Genomic DNA, 20,017 nt, shown 5'->3' on the forward strand with positions numbered 1-20,017 from the left:
GAACCAACTCTCGCCCCCTCCCATGTTGCCCTCTCTCTGCTTCTGCCCAAGATTTCTGCCTCTCAAAGGAAGTTTTTCCTTGCTCATCCGGGGATCTTTTGAATCAGATTTATTCATATAGCGCCAAATCATAGCAAAGTTAAATCAAGGCACTTTGGCACTCGAGCAGGTCTAGACCAAACCCATGCATTAAAATGTTGTTTTCTTAGTTCATTTGTTTGTGTTCTCTGTGATGTCATGATTACCTAATAACCAACCTACAACCAACCTAACAACCACAACCGAAAAAGAAACTCAGAAGTCATAATTTAGCCGCTAAGCTACAGGGGCTAAGTTCCAACTTATCTGCTTCCCCAGTGGGTTGTTCTGAGCGGTGCAAGGCATGGCTATTAGACCAGTGAATCAAATGTTAGTTTTAGAGCTCTCCTTCCTCAGACACCCCCTTGTATTTTGATAAACAATTTGCCATTCATTTGCCCAAATCCTCAAGAAACACCAGCCGCTTAATTATCATTGTTATATCATGCCATTTACTTATCCAAGCTCACCTGTTTCACCTACTTTATGCCTTGATTTGCACCTGCATATAATGAACACTTACCCTTTTTTAATTAATAAAACCCCCCTTAAATGAAACCATTGTTACAATCCTTCCTTTGGTAATTGTTCTTAAGTCAACCCACAGTAAAGAACAACCCTTCCAGATTGAGACTTGATAAGAGGCAATAATATACACAATCTTAGGCACAATAATGTTTTCTGTTAATAATTTATTTTTTTTCTTAAATACAACTGAAATTGTTTGAAAAACATCAAAATCTGCTAATTTAAGTAATTTTGACTTGAGAAACAATGGGTTGGTAGAATCCAAATATCTAGCATTATGTAGATAGTGTATTGCTCTCTTTTGAAGTTTAACTATTGATTGTAAATTTGTTTTGTAATTAGCTCCCCAAACTTCTGTGTATGTATGTGTTTGTATGTGAGATATTGCATTACCAGTGAACCGTAAACAATATACAGTGATCTTTGATCTAAAACCAGCCTTACTCTACTGAGGACTGCAACACTTTTTGAAACCTTTTCTGCACATACTTATTTCCAATTAATTTGATATTCCATAATAACACCTAAAAATCTTTCATTTACTTGTTTAATGTTAATACCATCAACTGAGATAATGATTTCAGCATTCTTAATTCAATTTCCAAAATACATACATTTTGTTTTATTCATATTCAAGGATAGTTTATTTACATTAAACCAGAATTGTATTTTGTTACATTCTATTGTTAAATCTCAAATTAAGAAACAGGTTTGTATGAATTGCAAACAATTTATGTTTAAACACTTGGACTTATATTCTCCTATTCTTAAAAATTGTTTTCTGTTACTCAGATTACTTTTGACCCACTGTAAGGCTATACCCCTGATACCATATCGTTCTAATTTCCTCAATAGAATTTCATGAGCTATAGTATCACTGATATCACTGAGTAAAATTCCACTTACTGATTTATTTTACGTTATATTTCAATATATATCAAAATATTATCAAGTGTTGCACAATGAGCTGCTATTCTTGTAGGTCTAGTAATAGCTTGATACATATGCATGCTATAAAATATATTAATAAAATCACTGATCATTTTATTATTGTTAGTATTTAGCATATCAATATTGAAATCTCTGCATATAAATACTGTTTTATTACCTCTTAGCATGTGCATTTCCTCCATCCATTCTTTAAATTTCAACTGTTGTACATTCAACTAAGTTCCTCTGGACAGTAGGAAAACAGCCACCTGTTGCCCCGTGGAGCGCCCATCCATCTCACTGCCGGGCTCCCTATCAATGGCCTTGGTCGCCGCTTTTGCGAACGACCTGGGTTTAATCTTAATCCCGATGATGGTCATGTTGTTTATTTCGGCTATACTGTTCCAAGTCAGCAATCCAGCTCTCTATTGCATCAATTTTCTTGTCCTTCTCACTTCCGCAACCAGTGACAGGATTTCTTTTTGTTGCATCTTCACAGTATTCATTTGTTCAATGAAAGTGTCAAGAGTCTTTTTCATATTGTCAACTTCTTCAGTTGCCGGGTTCTTCTTCTGAGGCATATTGTGCAGTAATTTACTGTGTCGCATCAGCTGACGACTCAATCAGCTGCACGACAGCAGTCAGCTGTCGGTGGCTACCTAGCCCACCAGTTTACGACCGGCTCCATTGGCCCATGAATGATGTTTCTAGATGTTATGTTTAGAGTTGTAGTTATTTGTCTACTTAACCCAAGGTCCAAATCAATTAAGCAATAGCAATTTTTCTACAGCCCAAAAAGCCGTCACATCTTCTACTGTCCTCCACCAAGTCAAACAGGAAGTCCAACTCTGAATCCAGGTCCACTCGTTTATTGCTGGTTCACATATGTTTGTGGTTGCTAGATCAAAGACATGAACGGAAGAGGCATAATCAACACACAATATTAGTCAAGGTACAGCAGTGATGTAGCATAATGAAATAAACAATGTCAGCAGGAGTGGATGAGGAGAAACTATCTATCAGCATTGTAAAGGACTATGAACAAACTACTCTTTAAATTTTGCCCTAAATCATTAAGCACTCCATAATCCTCTGCACAGAAATTACTTAATTCAAACATCTTTAGCGATAGGTTCATTGGAATGACTAGTGAAGGTGTAGCCTTAAAAATAAACAGGTTTGGTACGGTCAAAGATAACTTTTATCTTTTCTCTTTTATCTCTTCATTCCAACAACACAGTGTTGCAGCTCACATATAAAGACTCCCCGCTCGTAGACTAGTTCCAGTGACGGCATATACTTCACGTAGTACTCCTGATATAGTCCCCAAATGACAACTCCCCTTTTAAGATAGTACAAATATCTCGAAACATTAACACTCATTACTTAGTGCAAATAACAGACATCTTGTTCATTCGAGTAACAATAGTGTCCTCTTGAGACTAAGGTGTGAACATGTACCAGAACTTAAGTGCATCAAATAAACCAGCATCGTCAACACCTACTTAACATTGCATAACATTGTCATTCCTCCTCCCTCTTGTGTGTGTTTTTTTTTTTTTTTCGTCTCTGAACAGTTCAAACATCACCCATATGGCAAATAATTAACAGTATATACACATATAACTGAGATAATACTGCAGTAAAATTTGGACAACAGAACATCAAGTGGAATGATACTCTAGATGAATTACAGTCTCATGGATGCACATAAAGGAATGAACAAGCAAAAGGGAAAGGTCCAGAAGTTGAAATCCAATGGAGATCTGCACCAGAGCTGTGGATGTGTTCTGCAGTCTGAAACCGAAGTGCAGTAAGCAACTCTACACAGCAAGGCAGAGCTCTGATTGGAGTAGCGAGTGGTGACTTCATCTGTGCATGAGCCCTGAAGGCCCAAATCATATGTTCAGCACCTCAGCCCTGCAAGCCCAGACCACATGCTCAGCACTTGGGTCGGTGCGTGAGCAGAGGATGGTTTGGTGTGCCAAACTGTGGGCAATTGCTGTCCTTCTGAACAGTTATACTTATTTGTTCTGTAAGGAAAAGTTTAATCTTTTTTTTTCTGTTTGGTTATTCAGTATGTATCTATTTTTATTGTATGTTTGTGATGTTATTGTCTCTATTAGTCTGTGAAAATGGAAACTACTGGCTGTGCATTACTTGCCCCTATGAAGACAATAGAATTAACCGTGACCTTGGCCTTGACTATAAGTCTGAGCATTTTAGTTTTATTTAGTCAGAGTAAACCATAAATATGTCAGTCTAGTTTTAGTTAATGAAAACCGATGACATTCTAGTCTAGTTTTAGTAAATGAAAACTGTATGTTAATCTTTTAAGTTAGATTTTACACAAAATCATCCTTTTAGGAATGCAATTCTGCTTAACTCAGTGTAGCCAAAACCAAATTGTTACTATTATTATTTATTTATTTATTTATTTTTTGTTTTAGTCAAACCCATTGCACAACTGACGCAAGTGGTAATCTTATCCTTATCTGAAGAAAAATAAAGGTGGAATGTTAAAGAATGCAGTTTTGCAAAGATGATCTGATCTGATCTGAAAGATTCAGGAATGCATCCAGACCTGGAACATTTTCTGATTTAAGTTGCATATTTATTAATCTACACAATCATATCATATGGTAGTAGTGTACACACACTGATTGCAATTTGCTTGCATAAAAATAAATAACATAACACATAACTTAAAAAATAAATATCAGATTCTCCTGATACCTGTGCACCATTATGCTACTTTTGTTGTCCAAATCTTCTTTTCAATTTTACCTTACTTTATACTATGGCTGAACTCCACCCCCACCAGCTTCAAATGGCACATCCTTCCATCCATCTTTTAACGCTTTTCCCTTTACGGGTTGCAGGGGGTGCTGAAGCCAATCCCAGTCAAAGTTTCGGGTGAGGGCGGGGTACACCCCGGACAGGTCACCAGTCCGTAATAGGGCCAACACACAAAGACAAACAGAGACAAACAACCACTCACGCTCGTATTCACACCTACAGTCAATTTAGAGTCACCAGTTGACCTAGACATGCATGTCTTTAGATGATAAGAGGGAACCAGAGTACCCAGAGGAAACCCACACAGACATGGGGAGAACATGCAAACTCAGCACAAAAAGGATCCAGGCCGGGAACCAAACCGGCAACGTCCTTACTGTGACAGTGCTAATCACTACAAACAAACAACATTAATAATAAAATGCAATATTTTAACTTTCGAATATTTTTGAGAGATTTAAGATTTTTTGGACCCGAGCACAACAGTGCGGGAGCCCTATTGACTCCCTTGGCGTTATTAGGGCCTGTTGGACCACAGCCCATTCAAAAAATAAAGTCAAATCATATTTATTTGTATAGCGCCAAGTAGAGCAGGTCTAGACCAAACTCTTTATAACATGATTTAAAGAGACCCAATAGATCCCCCCCATGAGCAAGGAAAAACTTCTTTAAAGAAGCAGAAACCTCAGGCAGAACCGGGCTCGGGGGGGGGCAGCCATCTGCGAGAGGGAGCGAGAGAGAGAGACACACACACACGGCGGGAGCAAAGCTGGGTAGAGTGGGGAGAGAATGAGAGCAGGAGGAGGGGCTATTCAACACAAGTGCATGCAGGAACATATGATGCTGCATGAAGTTCATAGAAACATGGGAGCAGCAGGCGTTGCAGGAACATGGGGTAGCGATGATTCACTACCTGCAGGATGAGGAGAGGAACTGGGAGAGACCGAGACTTCAGGGAAACATGGTTTGTAGGCTAAATGGTTACACGTGGTTAGAACTGAGAGAGACAGGGACTTCGGGAGAAACATGGGCCCAAATCCCAATGTTCACCCTACTCACTAACCCCTTGTCCTCACTCACGACCCCTTCCCCCTCGAAAGGAAGCCAAAAGGGCTTTGTAATCTTTCCTAGGAATCGGGACACCACTTTCTATGTCACTGCATAGTTTACATTCGGGCACATAAGCAACTGTGTAGTCCCAGCAACAACATGGAGGCTACGATTGCAATTGGTTGCGATCGGTATTGTAGTATTCATCATACTTTGGATGATAAATAAGACAAGAGGTACACGGAGAAGAATAATCTGTGTATCATTCGTTCTTTCTATTTTCAACTGGCAATCAAAAATGAAAAAATTTGAGAGTGATTTCTTATTTTGTTATTTCTTTTTTATTCCAACACAAAAACATTTTAAAAATGCCTGTTTTTATATTTAAATTTCAGGCTCAGATCAAAAACACAAAAAGGAAAAATGGGCCACAGGACTGAATTTGATTTTAATATTTAATTGGTCGCGTTTATGTGACCTAGAAATGGCTCTGTACGTGGTTGTTCAGGTAATGTTTGGCTACCATGGCAGCGCTGGAACCACACACATTTTAAATTCTATTCCGAATTTTACCTGCAGCCAATGAAGAGAAGCTAACACAGGAGAGATGTGATCCCATTTTCCAGTTCCTGTTAATATTTGTGCGTCAGTAATGAGTAACAGTAGTCCAGCCTAGAAGTAACAAATGCATGGAAAAGGAAAAGACAACATGCTCCTTTGTTCAACACTGACTGACAAAGGAGGTTCCATTAAACTCAGTCCCCCACAATGCTCACCTTTTTACACCTATGAGAGAAGACATTTGACCCAGGTCTGCAAAAACCTGTTTGCTCATCCTTTCCTTGTGCCCACTTTGGCTCTTCTCTTTTGGTACCTGGATCCTGTCTTGGCTCTGGAGGTTGGCCCTGACCTCCTTTGCAACTCTTTATGGTAGTGGTGTGAGGTCCTGCCTAAGATTTCTAAGAGTGCACAAGCTGAGCACCAGCAGACTCAACACAACGTCTTCCTACAAACCTCTAGCAACTTCAGCCACCACCAAACAGCTCAAGGAACAAAGGAGGAATTCAATCACTCAGACCTGCAGCTCTGGACAATGGACTGGGACAAATCGTAATGATGGACAGTTGCCTGTCCATCAACTGGATAATTTTCACTTGGCCAACCCAGGGTTAAACAAGCACAACTAAGAACAGTACCATTAACATTTGTACACACAGATTAAGACTTGGTTACTCTCTCTGCTAGGCTTTCTTGTATGTGTTTGGGTTTTCGGTGAGCCTCGCCAGCAGTTGATGCTGATTGTTTGTTCACACATTAGAATTTCACTTGCCCTGCATGCAACTAAACCTCTTCTTAAAATGGCACCCTGGATCATGGCCTTAACAAAGGACCAGATGCAATGTCTTTGACCAATAGCCCTGCACCTACTCCACCAAGAGGGCTAAGGTATCTTATTCAATTGGCTGCCTCCATGGCTCTTCATGTCTCTGGTAATCATCAGGAGATTATTACATTTTTGATTGCCCTGGTTCCCCTCTCATCCCTGGTCATCCTTGGCTTACTCTCCATAATCCCCACATCATCTGGGCCACAGGGAAGGTAATATCTTGGAGTACCTTTTGTCACATCAACTGCCTGTGTTCTGCCCTTGTTCCTGCCTCCCATGATCCTCTGTCTGTCCCTGAACCACCATATTTGTCATCTGTTCCTCCTGAGTATCAAGATTTAAGTCAAGCATTCAGCAAACATTATGCTTTGTCTCTGCCACCCCACCAACCCTATGACAGTGCTATCGACCTCTGGCCAGGGGCACCTCTTCTCAACAGCCATACAACCCATACAACCTCTCTTGCCCAGAACAACAGGCTATGGAGAATCCCTGGCTGCAGGCATCATAAGACCTTCATCCTCACCAGTAGGGGCAGGTTTTTTTTTTTTTGTGGGGAAGATGAGACCTGAGCTGAGACCTTGCATTGATTTTCAGGGCATGAACAATATCACCATGAAGAACAAATATATCCTGCCACTCATCTCCTCTGCTTTCCTCCTTCTCCATGGAGCTAAGAATTTTCTAAGCTTGACCTATGAAATGCTTACCGCCTTGTCCATATCAGAGAGGGAAATTAATGGAAAATGGCCTTCAAGGCATCTCTGGGGCATTGCACCACGGCCTCACCAACACCCCGGCTGTTTTCCAGGCATTGGTGAACAATGCATTGAGAGACATGATCGGATGCTTTGTTTTTGTTTACCTGGATGACCTTGTAATTTACTCCCCAGACCTCAAGACTCACCAGCTGCATGTTCGCCAGATACTCCAACGTCTGTTGGAGAATAAATTGTATCTTAGGGTGAGAAGTGTGAATTCCACACTGCCACTGTCTCCTTCTTGGGTACTTCTTTGTGACAACTACATGTCCATCCAGCTACGGTCACTGCTGTCACTGAGAGGTCAACATCTTCAAGCCTGAAGCAGCTGAAGAGGATTTTGGGATTTGCCAATTTCTATAGATGGTTCATCCGCAACTACAGTCACCTAGCAGTGCCCCTGACAGCTTTGACTTCCACCTCCACTCCATTTAGTTGGTCTCCTAAATCAGAAGATGCATTCCAGGAACTCAAACGCCGCTTCACCACAGCCCCTGTACTCACCCAACCAGACCCTGAGCCTCACTTCATTGTTGAAGTGGATGCATCCGACACTGGGGTAGGGGCTGTTTTCTCTCAATGTTCTTCTAGGGATAAAAAAATGCAATCTTGTGCTTTTTTTTGCAAGTTTTCACCAGCAGAGAGAAACTACGACATAAGCAACTGAGAACTTCTTGCAGTGAAACTGGCCTTGGAGGAGTGGTGTCACTGGCTAGAGGGTGCCAAACATCTGTTCATTTTGTGGACAACCACAACAATCTGGAATACATCCAAATCCATCACCAAGCCAGTTGGGCCATGTTTTTTGGTAGATTCCATTTCTCATTAACCTACCATGCCAGTTCTAGTGACATCAAGCATGACACCCTCTCCTGGAAATTCACAGCACAGACCAGAGCCAGAATCCATCCTGCCATCTTCATGCATCATAGCGGCCATTACCTGTGAGATTGAGTCCTGTGTTCACCAGGCCCACCTATATCAGGCTGACCCAGGTAACTGCCCGCCTAACACTGTATTCCATCTGATCTGAGGTTCTCCAGTGGCGGCATTCAACTAGACTCACTTGGAATGGATCGGACACTCACCTTCCTTCATCTGCGTTTATGATGGCCCACCATGGAAAAGGTTACCCAGGATTTTGTTACCTCCTGTTCAGTCTATGACCCCCCTCCAACCTCCTTTGTCCTCTCCCAGTTCCTAACCTGCCTTGGTCTCACATAGTCCTGCATTTTGTGACCAGACTACCCTCCAATGGTAACACAACTATTCTCACTGTTATTGACAGATTCTCTGAGATTGCTCATTTCTTTCCACTTCCCAACCTTCCATCCTCCAGGTAGACAGCTGACCTTCTAGTCACTCGTGTTCCGTTTACATGGCATCCCTTCTGATATTGTATCAGACAACCTCAATTCTTCTCCCATGTTTGGAAGGCTTTTTATTCTGCTCTCGGTGCCTCTGTCAGTCCCTCCTCAGGTTGAATGTGTAAACCAAGACTTGGAGGCAGCACTACAGTGTGTTGTGTCCACTGGAGTTCAGAGTTGCTGTGGGTAGAGTACTCCCACAATTCCCTCACCAATGCATCATCAGGTATGACTCCTTTTGAATGCTGCCTTGGCTACCAAAACCCTTATTTCCTGCCCAAGAAGAGGAGATTGCAGTACCCTCAGTTCACGACCATCTACGCTGTTGCCGTCGCACCTGGGAAAAGGCACATGCAGCCCTTTGAAACTCTTCCACCAGAACTCCAGGCAAACCGCCGCCACACTCCTGCTCCTAAAAGGTATGGATGTCTTCACGGGATATTCCACTGAGGAATATCGAGTCGCGTAAGCTACCCCTAGATTTCTTGGAACATTTGAAATCGATCATGTCATCCATCTGCTGTCCGGTTGAAGCTCCTGCCTCCCTCTGCATCTATCCCATCTTCCATGTGTCTTTGCTCAAACCCGCCACCTCAGATTATTGATAACCATCCAGCATACACAGTCCGGCATCTGATGGATGTACGCAGAAGAGGGCGAGGACTCCAGTACCTGGTGGATTGGGAGGGATATGACCCAAGGAGGTAACTCACCAGTTGTAACTTGTGCCATAATCATGACCACTGCAAAAGCCCAGAGCTGCCATTTCCACGCAGCCAGATGGTAGCCTCTGCTCAGTGAGTTTAGTACATCCAGCTTCATCATCAAAAGATTGTGTTTTCAAGACTTGAACCTGTATACTTACCTCCTCTCTCCCTCTGCCTACAGTCCTCCTGCTCTGCCCCCTGTCCCAGTCCTCCTGCTCAACCTGCTCACTGCCTTACCCACAGTCCCAGCCTCAGTCCCTATGTTTCCCCCCCAGTCAAAATGAGCCCCATCCATTCCTCCCTGCCCTGCTCTGATTCTGAAATAAAACCTCTCATCGTGTCCTGTGAAACTATATTGATGATTAAATCCAATTTAGATATAAATCATATAACAGGAAATGAGTTAGAGTTAGGTTGCCATGTGAGTGACAGACATTACTGGACATAACGAGAAAACACAGAACAAGTTCCATATGTTCATGCTTTTCCAACCATCTTAAATTGAGTAAAGACTTGTACTTTGGAAGAACAAGGAAGGAGGTGTTCAGAAACTCTTGTCTTTTAAATGCTCACAGCAGCACAGCTGAGACGAACAGGTGTTAATGTTAACAAAATGTTGTTATGACAACTTCTTTCTTCCTGGGTCGTCTTCTTCTGCGGTAGTTTAGTGGCAGCCAGTTGCCAGCTTTTTATTTAAATTTGATTATTTACTTTTATTCCTCAAAGTTGGTTTAACCTTCAGAATACCAAGTTTATAAAATTGTAACGAATAACAAATTTGAATACAACAGATGAAAGTTCCAATGATAGTACCAAATCTCATTTAGTATTTTGTATTCATTAAGATTAATTGGAAAACATGCACACCTCTCATTCTAGCCCAAAATTACTTACATTCCTACTCAAAGTGTTTGAGGAAATAGTGTAAGAAACTTGCTTTATATGCATTCATTTATGTTATTTATGCATTCAATTCTATCCACGTTGAGTAAATTTAACCAGAAATATGCCAAAAAACTGTTTACTTATTTATTTAGAAATTTATAGGTTTGATGAAGTAGGCAAAAAACTAATCATCACCAAGGCCCAAAAGTTCCCACACTGGCTGTTTCGGGTGCTTTTGGCCACATACTTGTCAGGGCCTGTGATTGTCTATCTGCTCCTTCCCTCTTGTCTTGTCTGGGTGAGTGTTTCCTGTTTTATTTTGAAGTCTGTCTCTATTTCCCAATGTCCTGTCAAGTTTCCTGCTTTTGTGATTGTCTTGATTGTCTCCACCAGTATCTCGTTGCCTCCCTCACCCAGTGTATTTTAGCTGTGTTTCCCTACCCTGCTGTGCCAGATAGTCTTGTCTGTCTTCAGTAAGGGATGCAGTGTTTTCCCTGTGTTTCCTCGTGAGTTCTTAGTGCATCAACCTGTTTTTGGCTTAACCCCTTGCTCTCTGGACCTGTACCTTCACCTGTGCTGACTGATTGGCCATTGCTGACCTAAGGACTGAATTAAACAACCTGGCTTGCATTTCTTGTGTATGACTGCTTTCTGGGTCCTGCTTGCCAGTGTGTGCCTGATAGTACTTTCAACCTGAGTCTTTGTTAGCTTTGGTTGAAAGCTCCAAAAAAAGAATTATAACTGAATTTCGTTTGTAAACTCTTTGAGATTTGATCATCTCTTTAATTATTGTTTTAAATACAAGCTCATTGTCACTGACCCTCTGTCCTGTGTGTGCTTAGATTCTGATCGGAGAGGCCATTCTGTACTGCTATCTGTCCAGGAGGTCTTCAGCCACACAGACCGAGGCCAATATAAACGCTGCAGGCTGTAATTTTAACTCTTACATTCGCAGGGCTGTGCGCTTCATAGGTGAGAGGATACATTAATTAATATCCACTGTTGAGTTTAAGTGCTGGCAACAAACACTTGGAAAAGTGTTGACATTAACACTCTAATGCACTCTAATTAATGTTTTTTGTTTTTTTGTTTTTTTTAGGTGTCCATATTTTTGGGATGTGTGTGACAGCACTTATAACTGACATCCTCCAGCTGTCAACGGGTCAACACACCCCATACTGGCTGGATGTGTGCAAGCCCAACCTGACCCACATCAACATGTCCAGCTGTGATGAAGCTTTTATTCTGGAGGATATCTGCTCTGGACAAGACACAGGGCTTATCAATGCAGGAAGGTAAGGCTTCTTTTTTTACTGAGGAAATGTGGGAGAATTTCTAAGTGGACTTTTTACTGTGTCAGAGGATGCATGTTGGTGTTTTAAGTTTGTGTGTAAGAGAAATGTTTTGTTGGGTTTAAACAAACACACTGCATAATGCAGACAGTGTGGAAGTCTCAATTAAACCTTCATGCAATGTGACGGGCTGAACAGACTGTTCTGCACTGTTCTTCATCTTGTACAGCTTTCCTACACAGTCATTATAGCTAAATCACCAGCAGAGGAGCATCCCTCAAAACCCAGATTTTTTTAATTAACTTTAAAAGTGATCTAAATTTAAAACATTATTACTGCAGTCTTTCTTAGGTGCTGAGGTGCTGTGTATCTGTTGTTTGTTTGTTTGTTTGTTTGTTTGTTTTTTTTTCCCCTCCAGCAACAGTAAGTGGTAGAGAGGCAAACAGAAAGTAGATTGACGTGCAATATAGGCCTGAGGTCAGAGTTAAACCCAGAACACGGCGATAAAGTGGAATGCATGGTAACCACTCAACCTCCCACACTGCCCTGTGTGTCTGCTTTGACAAACTGGACTCTGGAACCAAAGTTGAGAGTCTAATAGTTTCTTTCAATAATATCTTCCTGGAAGACATTAGTGTTGCATACAAGGGAAATTCTAGGATCTGAACTTTAGCAATGCTGACCCAATGAGCCCTGAAAAAACAAACAAACAAACAAGAAAATAAAAATAACTTTTCATGTTCACATAAATTTGACTGCTCACAGTTGGACCATTTCAACAGTTTCAGACTTTCGGTGTAAGAGAAACAACTTGCACTGTTGCTGACTGGTTGCTACAAATACATGCACGCACACACATACACACGCTCACATTTATCTATTTCATATATCAAATAATTCTAGAACATTAAAGGGCTTTTTTGGTTTTCACTTAGTTGTCTGGTCTAGTGTCTAGTCTAGTTGTTGAGTGATGGCAGCCATCAACACAAACTAGTTAACCAACAGCAGGTTATCTCTTAGATTCAAACTGTGTGGACAACATGTTACACGAACAAGCAAAAATCATCAGATACCTAACAGCAAAAATTATTACTGGTGATGGAATGGGAAAGAGGTTGAACCCAAGCACGGCATAGACTGATATTGAGGCCCAGGTCAACAGTTTATTCCGAAGCACAACCCCACACAAAACCGCTGGCTCTGGCCCGAGTTGGCCAGAGCAGTCCATTAAACTGGCTGTCTGCGCGGTGGGGGTGGGGGGGTCCGGGGCTCCAGGGGTCCAGGCCAACAGTGGCCAGACAAGGGGTTAGAAGTCAAAGGAGTCAGATACAGAAGGCTGATCAGAAACAGACAGGGTCAAAACCAGGAAAGCAGTCTGAAGATTAATGTGAGAGAGCGTTGCATGACACTAAAGACAATCTCGCAGAAAATGAGAAGTATAAGATGGTATACGTATTGGGCTGGTAGGTCAGGTAAGGAAACACAGGTAAGGGCAGTTGCATTGATCAGGTGGGTTTGGCGGGCAGGTGAGTGGAAAAGTACTGGCAGAAGGGATGAAAACCCAGAATGGGTTGTGATAGGTGAATGTTTGTAGATTACATTAGATTTGCTGATATTGAGTGGTAAAAGTGAAGAAATGTAAACACATTGGGGCAATGACTCCTATAAGGAGCTAAAATGGCAAACACAGTCAAACTGAGGCTTCCAGTATCAATGTGTCCTTCCATCTGCATTACAGTAGGTGGGAGAGAGAGGGGCGGATTATACTAGCGGGGAGAGGTGGAGTGGGGCTTTTGTATTTAGTTTGAATCATGGTTTAGAAAGCTTTTGAGTGAGGTTTTTTTTTGTTTGTTTGTTTTTTTTTCTCCTAGTCAAACCCAGATTTGCTTTAAAAAAGGAGCAAAATTTTTATTTAGTTTGAACTTTTAGGGCTGATTGGACTCAATTTAGAGGTGCACCCATAACAAGGGCTCATTTCTCATATGGTTAGAAGCTGAAAAGCCAAATGCAACATTACCATCACACAGAGGAGGTTTTCAGCGCATCAGTTTTCTCCTGAAGAGCTGTTATCTTTATGAAACTTAGTTTTTTGAGGTCTAGTATCCAGTGCCTCAGTGTTTCAATGCTAGAGATTCAATACTATCAACACAAATTGCAAGTTAAACACCTGCAACACTTGCTACACACACACAGTATTCACATATGAACCTCCAAATTTCTTTGAAAGTCATTTCCTTGCTGTACATGAATATTCAGTATTGTCTTTAGCTGTCTGATTATAATAATTTACTTCAAGAACACTCTGTCTTTTGACCTTTTATAGGAAGTCTTTCCCCTCCCAGCATGCAACTCTTGCTGCCTTTGCTGCTGTCTATATTTCAGTAAGTGGTCATCGTACAGTAGATACTCTGATTCAGAGTAAGATGTGCAGAAAAGATACTGGCTGGTTCATTTAATTCTGTGTGTTTCAGATGTACTTCAACACTGTGCTGACAGACTCTGCAAAGCTGCTGAAGCCTCTTCTAGTGTTCTCCTTTGTCATGTTGGCCATCTTGGCTGGCTTGACCAGAATCATCCAGTTCAGAAACCACCCAGTGGATGTCTACTGCGGATGGTTACTGGGAGCTGCCATTGCTGTTTATCTGGTAACAATCAATCAAATGAAATTCGTTTATAAAGCGCTTAAAATTTGCATAGTTACATCAAGGCACTTTAGATTGAGCAATTCTAGAGCAAAGCCGTGTTAGTTATTTAAAGAGACCCAACAAAATCCTCCATGAGCAAGCACTTCCATTGGTGGGGAAAACCAGAATCAGGTGGGCTTAGGGCCAGGGTTATAGCAGGTGGGGGGAGTGCATTAGTAAACATCAATGAACTATGATGGGTTCTTACAAGGCAAGGCAAGTTAGTTTTTTTTTTTTTTTTTTTTTTTTTTTTTTTTCTTTTTGTCTGCAATTGTCCTCATAACTTAGCACCACAGGGTGTTAACATTCTATGAGATTGATGCAGTTATAGTATTACAGCTAAATATTTTATTATTTCAGTGCGTGTGTGTCCATCACCAGCCCTCCCTGGAAGCTAGTTTGTGGATCTTTTATTGAGTGGAATGACCTTTGTGTGGCAGGGAGGTCAGTGCTACACTTCAGTGAATACAGGGGAGAATAAAGGACAGGTAGTGGAGTGAAGGATGCTGTGCTTTTCCAGTTAACTCAGGATTAAGAGAGTCCAGAGGGTTTCTGTGTAGATCTATAAGACAATAATACTTTATTGATCCCCATTGGGGAAATTCAAATGTCACAGCAGCACAAAGCAATAAGTTGACAAAAGTTGAATATAAAGGTGACCAGTCAGTTAGGTCAGAACTGTGTGCTGTCCAAAGTGCTGTTGTACAGTCTGATGGCGGTGAGGACAAAGGTTCAGTTCTGCACTGGGGTGGGATGATCTGCTGGCTGCATGAGCTGCCCATCAGCCACAGCTCGTCACGCAGAGGCTTAGAGGGATTGTCCAGGATTGCACAGACTCTGTGCAATCCTGGACAATCCCTAACACAAGCTGGGAAGTGACACCACATATGCAAGTGCGCATCCTAAATATGAGTGAGACCATCACCAGGGCCCAGAGTCAGGTCAGGGGCCCGGCTCCCCATGATCCCCACCCTGTGTGTGGGAGCGCATGAGGTACCCAGCCCAGAGAACCACTGCAGCCACGTGGCGTGCCCCAGCCTCAAGTGTAACAGGTGGACGACGGCGAGCACCACTGGACTGCACACACAAGTTTAAATTTACAAGTCCCGAAACAAATCGGAAAGGGATTGTCCCAACACCCGTCTGATCTGCGCCATTTAAAAAATATAACCATGGTTATTAGAACACCTGTGCAGTGGAGTGATAATGTCTTGAAACAGTCTCAGTGCTGTTGTACTCTATATCAGCACTCATGGAATGTCTCTTGCCCAAATAAATAACTTGGTCAGAACTAACTGTTGTATCAAATAATTTAAACTGGACACTTTAACTCTTTGGAAAACATCCAACTTGTGTGTGTGATATCTGTCAACAAGCGGAAACAATAGAGCATTCTATTAGGAGATATGTGAAGGAAAGACGGAAAATGATGACAGAGATGGGAAAGGTTGGGCTGACAGGGACAGGTCTTAAAAGTATTCTTGTGTGGTGAGAGAGGGCAAGGCCGGAGATATTATAATTTCTCTTGAGAACAGGATTGCAACTAACAGGATGCCAGCTGGCTCAAAAACTTGAAGAAGAAAAAGTTGGGCCATTCCCTTTCCGGTTTGTTTCGGCACTTGTAAATTTGTATTGGCATTTGTAAAAGTGTTTTGCATTTTGTTCATTTGTTTTCTGAAATGTAAGTTTGTCTCTGCCTTTGAAAACTGTTTCAGATTTTGTAATGTTAGTTTGCACCTCTCGGCCACCATAGAGATGAACGCAGGATGAAATTCTCCTGGGGCTGGGACATTTGGCATTTACTATACCAACTGCAGTTCTGGAACACTGAGTTCTTTCGGGTAAACCAGCTTGTCAAATTGTGTGTGGCTGTGGGTGTAACCCTGACTTTGATGGGTGAGTTTGACAGATAAAATAAATTCATGAAGCACTGCAACAGGACCATGAAATAATTAAATACATAGTGTATTTGGCATTGTATTTGGTATTGGCATTTTAACAAATTAATGACACATTTAAGTAATTATTTAAAGATGTATTTATATTTCATTCTGTTGTATTTGATCCTCCATAAAAGGGGAGAACTGCAGGCTGTTTGTCACTTCGCAGTATCCTTCCCTCTTATCTGCACAGCCATGTTTGAGCTCAAACATGGGAAAGGTTGGACTGATAGGGACAGGTCTGAAAAGTATTCTTGAGATTACTCGTTTGCTCTGAGTGATCTGCATCCAGTTGAGTTTGGATATACCCCGTCAAGTCTGAAATGTTCTCTACCTTTCCAAAAAAAAATATCTAAGTTGTCTATATACTTTATTCCATGGGAGATGCACACAGTTGACACCCATGTGTGCCAAGTAGTCTGCTGAAAAGTTCAACTCCTTTACCCAATGTAGGAGTTTCTGGGTCTTCTCCAATGCCAGTGCTATTTGGGAGAACTACGGTGACGCTCCCCTTGAGATCCATTAGCCTGGGCTACAGACAGGAGAAAGTGAGACTCATTTTCGAACTCAGGGACTCACCTGACCCGTCTGTCCAAAACGCCAAGACCCTTACATTTCACCACATTTAAACCATTGGCAACCGTTGTAGTTGGCAACAATAAACAACACATTTCACAAAGGCAGCATGTAACATATGGTCATATCGTTTATGTTCATTCAAACATTTAACAAAGTCCGAAATACGATGAGGAAACTGCGAAATATGAGTATGAAACTGCGGAATACAAGTACAGAACTTTGAAATATGGCTACGAAACTGCAAAAGATGACTACGAAAACCCCCGGGAGAGTTCATTCATTCTGAGACTGTTCTGACTCCATGCAATGCTGTGCATGTAGAGGAAAGAAAGTCCAATTTGCGAGCTGGTGGTCGCTTATCTGCTGTGTATAAAAAAAAGTGAACGAAAATGTCTTAAAATCAGTACAAGTTCAGATCCCAGGCAAAAAAAACCTCAAAGCAGAGGTACAAACTGGCAGGCAAAACTCAGAATGAAGGTCATACATTTGGAAACAATCAAGGAGTATAACGCTAGGAAGGTGCTCACAAAGAAGACAAGATGATTTGGCAACAAAGGGAAGGGAAGCACAGCTTATATACATGAGAGCGGGAAGATGAGACACAGATGGAACATTTTCAGGTAACAGTCAGTGGTGGGAAAAGAACAAATAGGGGAATTAAATATTAAGACAAGGGGAGACAAGACTATCAAAATAAAACAGGAAATGAACAAACGTAACAAACACAAACCGGGCAGTAGTAGTGTAGAGGGGTAGGGGGTGATGGGGATGAGTGATTTGGGTGATGTGAAATGCTTAGTGAATCCTGGATGACCTGGGAAGCCTCAACTTTCCAGATCTATTAATAATTTTTGGGTACTATTTGATGGAGGAAGTCCAGTAAAATGCAGTGTGGGTTGTGGAGGAATTAAGCTGAGAAAAAAATGGGACAAGCAGCGATGTAGGCAGAAACATCTTTACAGGCCACCAAAACTGCTTTAGCATTCTGAAGAGGGTTTGGCGGATGCCTGGGTGACAAGAGTTGGATGTGCTGTGGGCCCATCCAACCTCCCCACCTAGAGAAAGAGGGACAGCCTGCTTTGGGGGTGTCTCTGGAGGGACTGCGAGAGAACACGTGTCAGGGAGGATGGATGCCGGCTCTGAGGTTTTAACACCCAGAGCATGGAGGTGGGACAGGATATCTGTTTTGGTGTTCTTACTGCCAGGACGATAAGACAAGGTGAAGTTGAGCCTGGAGAAAAATAATCTGGCTTGTTGAACATTTACTCTTTTGGCACCTTTAATATACTACAGGTTCTTATGGTCCTTCCACACTAAATGGCTGGGACTACCCCCTTGCCAGTGTCTCCATTCCTCCATTGCCCCTTTTACGGCCAACAGCTCCTGCTCCCCCACAGAATAGTTCCTCTCTGCAGGAGTCAGTTTTTAAGAGAAAAAACAAGCACAGAGGTGATTCTTACTGTCTGTACCTGCTTTTTGGGACAAAATGGCTCCAACCCCAGAATTGGAGGCATCCACCTCCACAACTGCAGGTCAGATGAAGGCAACGCAAGGAGTGGAGCTGTGGCGAAGCTGGTCTTCAAGCGCGGGAAGGCACTGTCGGCTGCTTGAGTATACTGAAAGGAAACTTTTGGAGATGTTTGAGCACCTAGAGGGTTGACCACAGAACTAAAGTTCCTAATTAATTTGTAATAAAAATGTGCAAATCCGAGGAATATTTTAACTTCCATTTGTAAGGAGAAAGTTGGCCACTCAGCCATGGCCTGGAGCTTCTCTTGGTCCATCTCGATGTGGTCTTTGTCTCATTTCTCGACTTTCACAAACAGCTCATGTTTTTACAGTCTCTTGAGCACTTCTCACACAGTTTTCATGTGTGAAACAACATTGGGAAAAAAAGTATGAAGATCATCTTGGTAGACAAAAACCTGCTTATTCAGAAAGTCTCTCAGCACATCATTAACAAGAGCCTGAAAATCAGCAGGAACAGTCAGTCCAAAGGGCATAACTAATAAATAACACCCCCATAGGCCACTGTAAATATTTATTTTATTTTTTTATATTTTGGATTATTGATTTTTTTCAGGATCAAAATTACAGTTAAACACTGACAAAACAAAACAAAATCAAGGAAAAAGTCAATATCTACAAGGTGGAAACGTATAAATGAAATTAACTCACAATGACAGGACAGTGGAGGAAAAAAAATAATGTTAATACGTTAATAAATAAAATACATTATGCAATAATAGAAAATACAAAGGGTAGCATCATAGGTCATGCCAAGCCAAGCTCGAATACAGGGAAATTAGTCAACCTGGTGTGCTGGTAGATTTTCCATATATATTAAAAATGGTTGCCATATTTTGTAAAAAGTTTTGCTTCTTCTCTGCATCCAATAAGTAATTTTCTCTAGGGGCACAGTTATTGATTTCACAAAGTAACATTTTAATTGGAAGGGGGCATCTTATTTCCATTTTATTGCAATACATTTCTTTGTCAATCATCAAAAGAAATTCTGTAAGTCCCTATGGGGGTGTTACCTTTCAGCAGAGGGGGAGGGGGGTAGCGATTTTTCACAGTGATTTAGTGTAGTCTATGCAGGGTCTGAGGGTCTTGCCTCTTTTATTTACAAAGAAAAATCCTGCACCTTATCGGTGAGGAAAACAACTATATTATCCTTGACTTCTGTTAGGTTTCAATGCACTCCTCCATCGCTCTGAGTTCAGGGACAGAAAGGGAATAAAGGCACTCCGTAGGAATTGGGGTACCCAGGAGTAACTCAATGGCACAATCATATTAGGGAGGTAGCGCTGATCATAGTGAATAGTTTAGGTCATGATAACACTCTGAGAAAGCTTTAGTTGCTAATAAAAATGACAATCCTTACCATAGTGGCATGCCAGAGTCTGGCTCAGTTTCAGCAACAAGACAGTCATTCAGGCAGTTTTCTCCACATCTGGGCCATCTGGGAAACAAAGTAGATGTCCAATTCCGAGGACAGCTCTAAAGGAGCTAGATGATCTTTTACAT

At 41.6% G+C, this 20,017-nt stretch overlaps 1 protein-coding gene across 1 annotated transcript in view; it reads left to right on the forward strand.

Annotated features, from left to right (window-relative positions):
- The window catches only part of LOC115058154 (phospholipid phosphatase-related protein type 4-like), a 90,632-nt gene that overhangs the window by 51,093 nt on the left and 19,522 nt on the right, over positions 1 to 20,017 (forward strand). Inside the window, exons 3-6 of the mRNA XM_029525473.1 lie at positions 11,335 to 11,464; positions 11,592 to 11,787; positions 14,108 to 14,165; positions 14,256 to 14,429. Coding sequence (XP_029381333.1) covers positions 11,335 to 11,464; positions 11,592 to 11,787; positions 14,108 to 14,165; positions 14,256 to 14,429 — 558 coding nt within the window. The remainder of the gene's footprint in view (positions 1 to 11,334; positions 11,465 to 11,591; positions 11,788 to 14,107; positions 14,166 to 14,255; positions 14,430 to 20,017) is intronic.

This window comes from Echeneis naucrates, chromosome 17 (assembly GCF_900963305.1).
Source record: "Echeneis naucrates chromosome 17, fEcheNa1.1, whole genome shotgun sequence".
In the NCBI taxonomy this organism is placed as follows: domain Eukaryota; kingdom Metazoa; phylum Chordata; class Actinopteri; order Carangiformes; family Echeneidae; genus Echeneis; species Echeneis naucrates.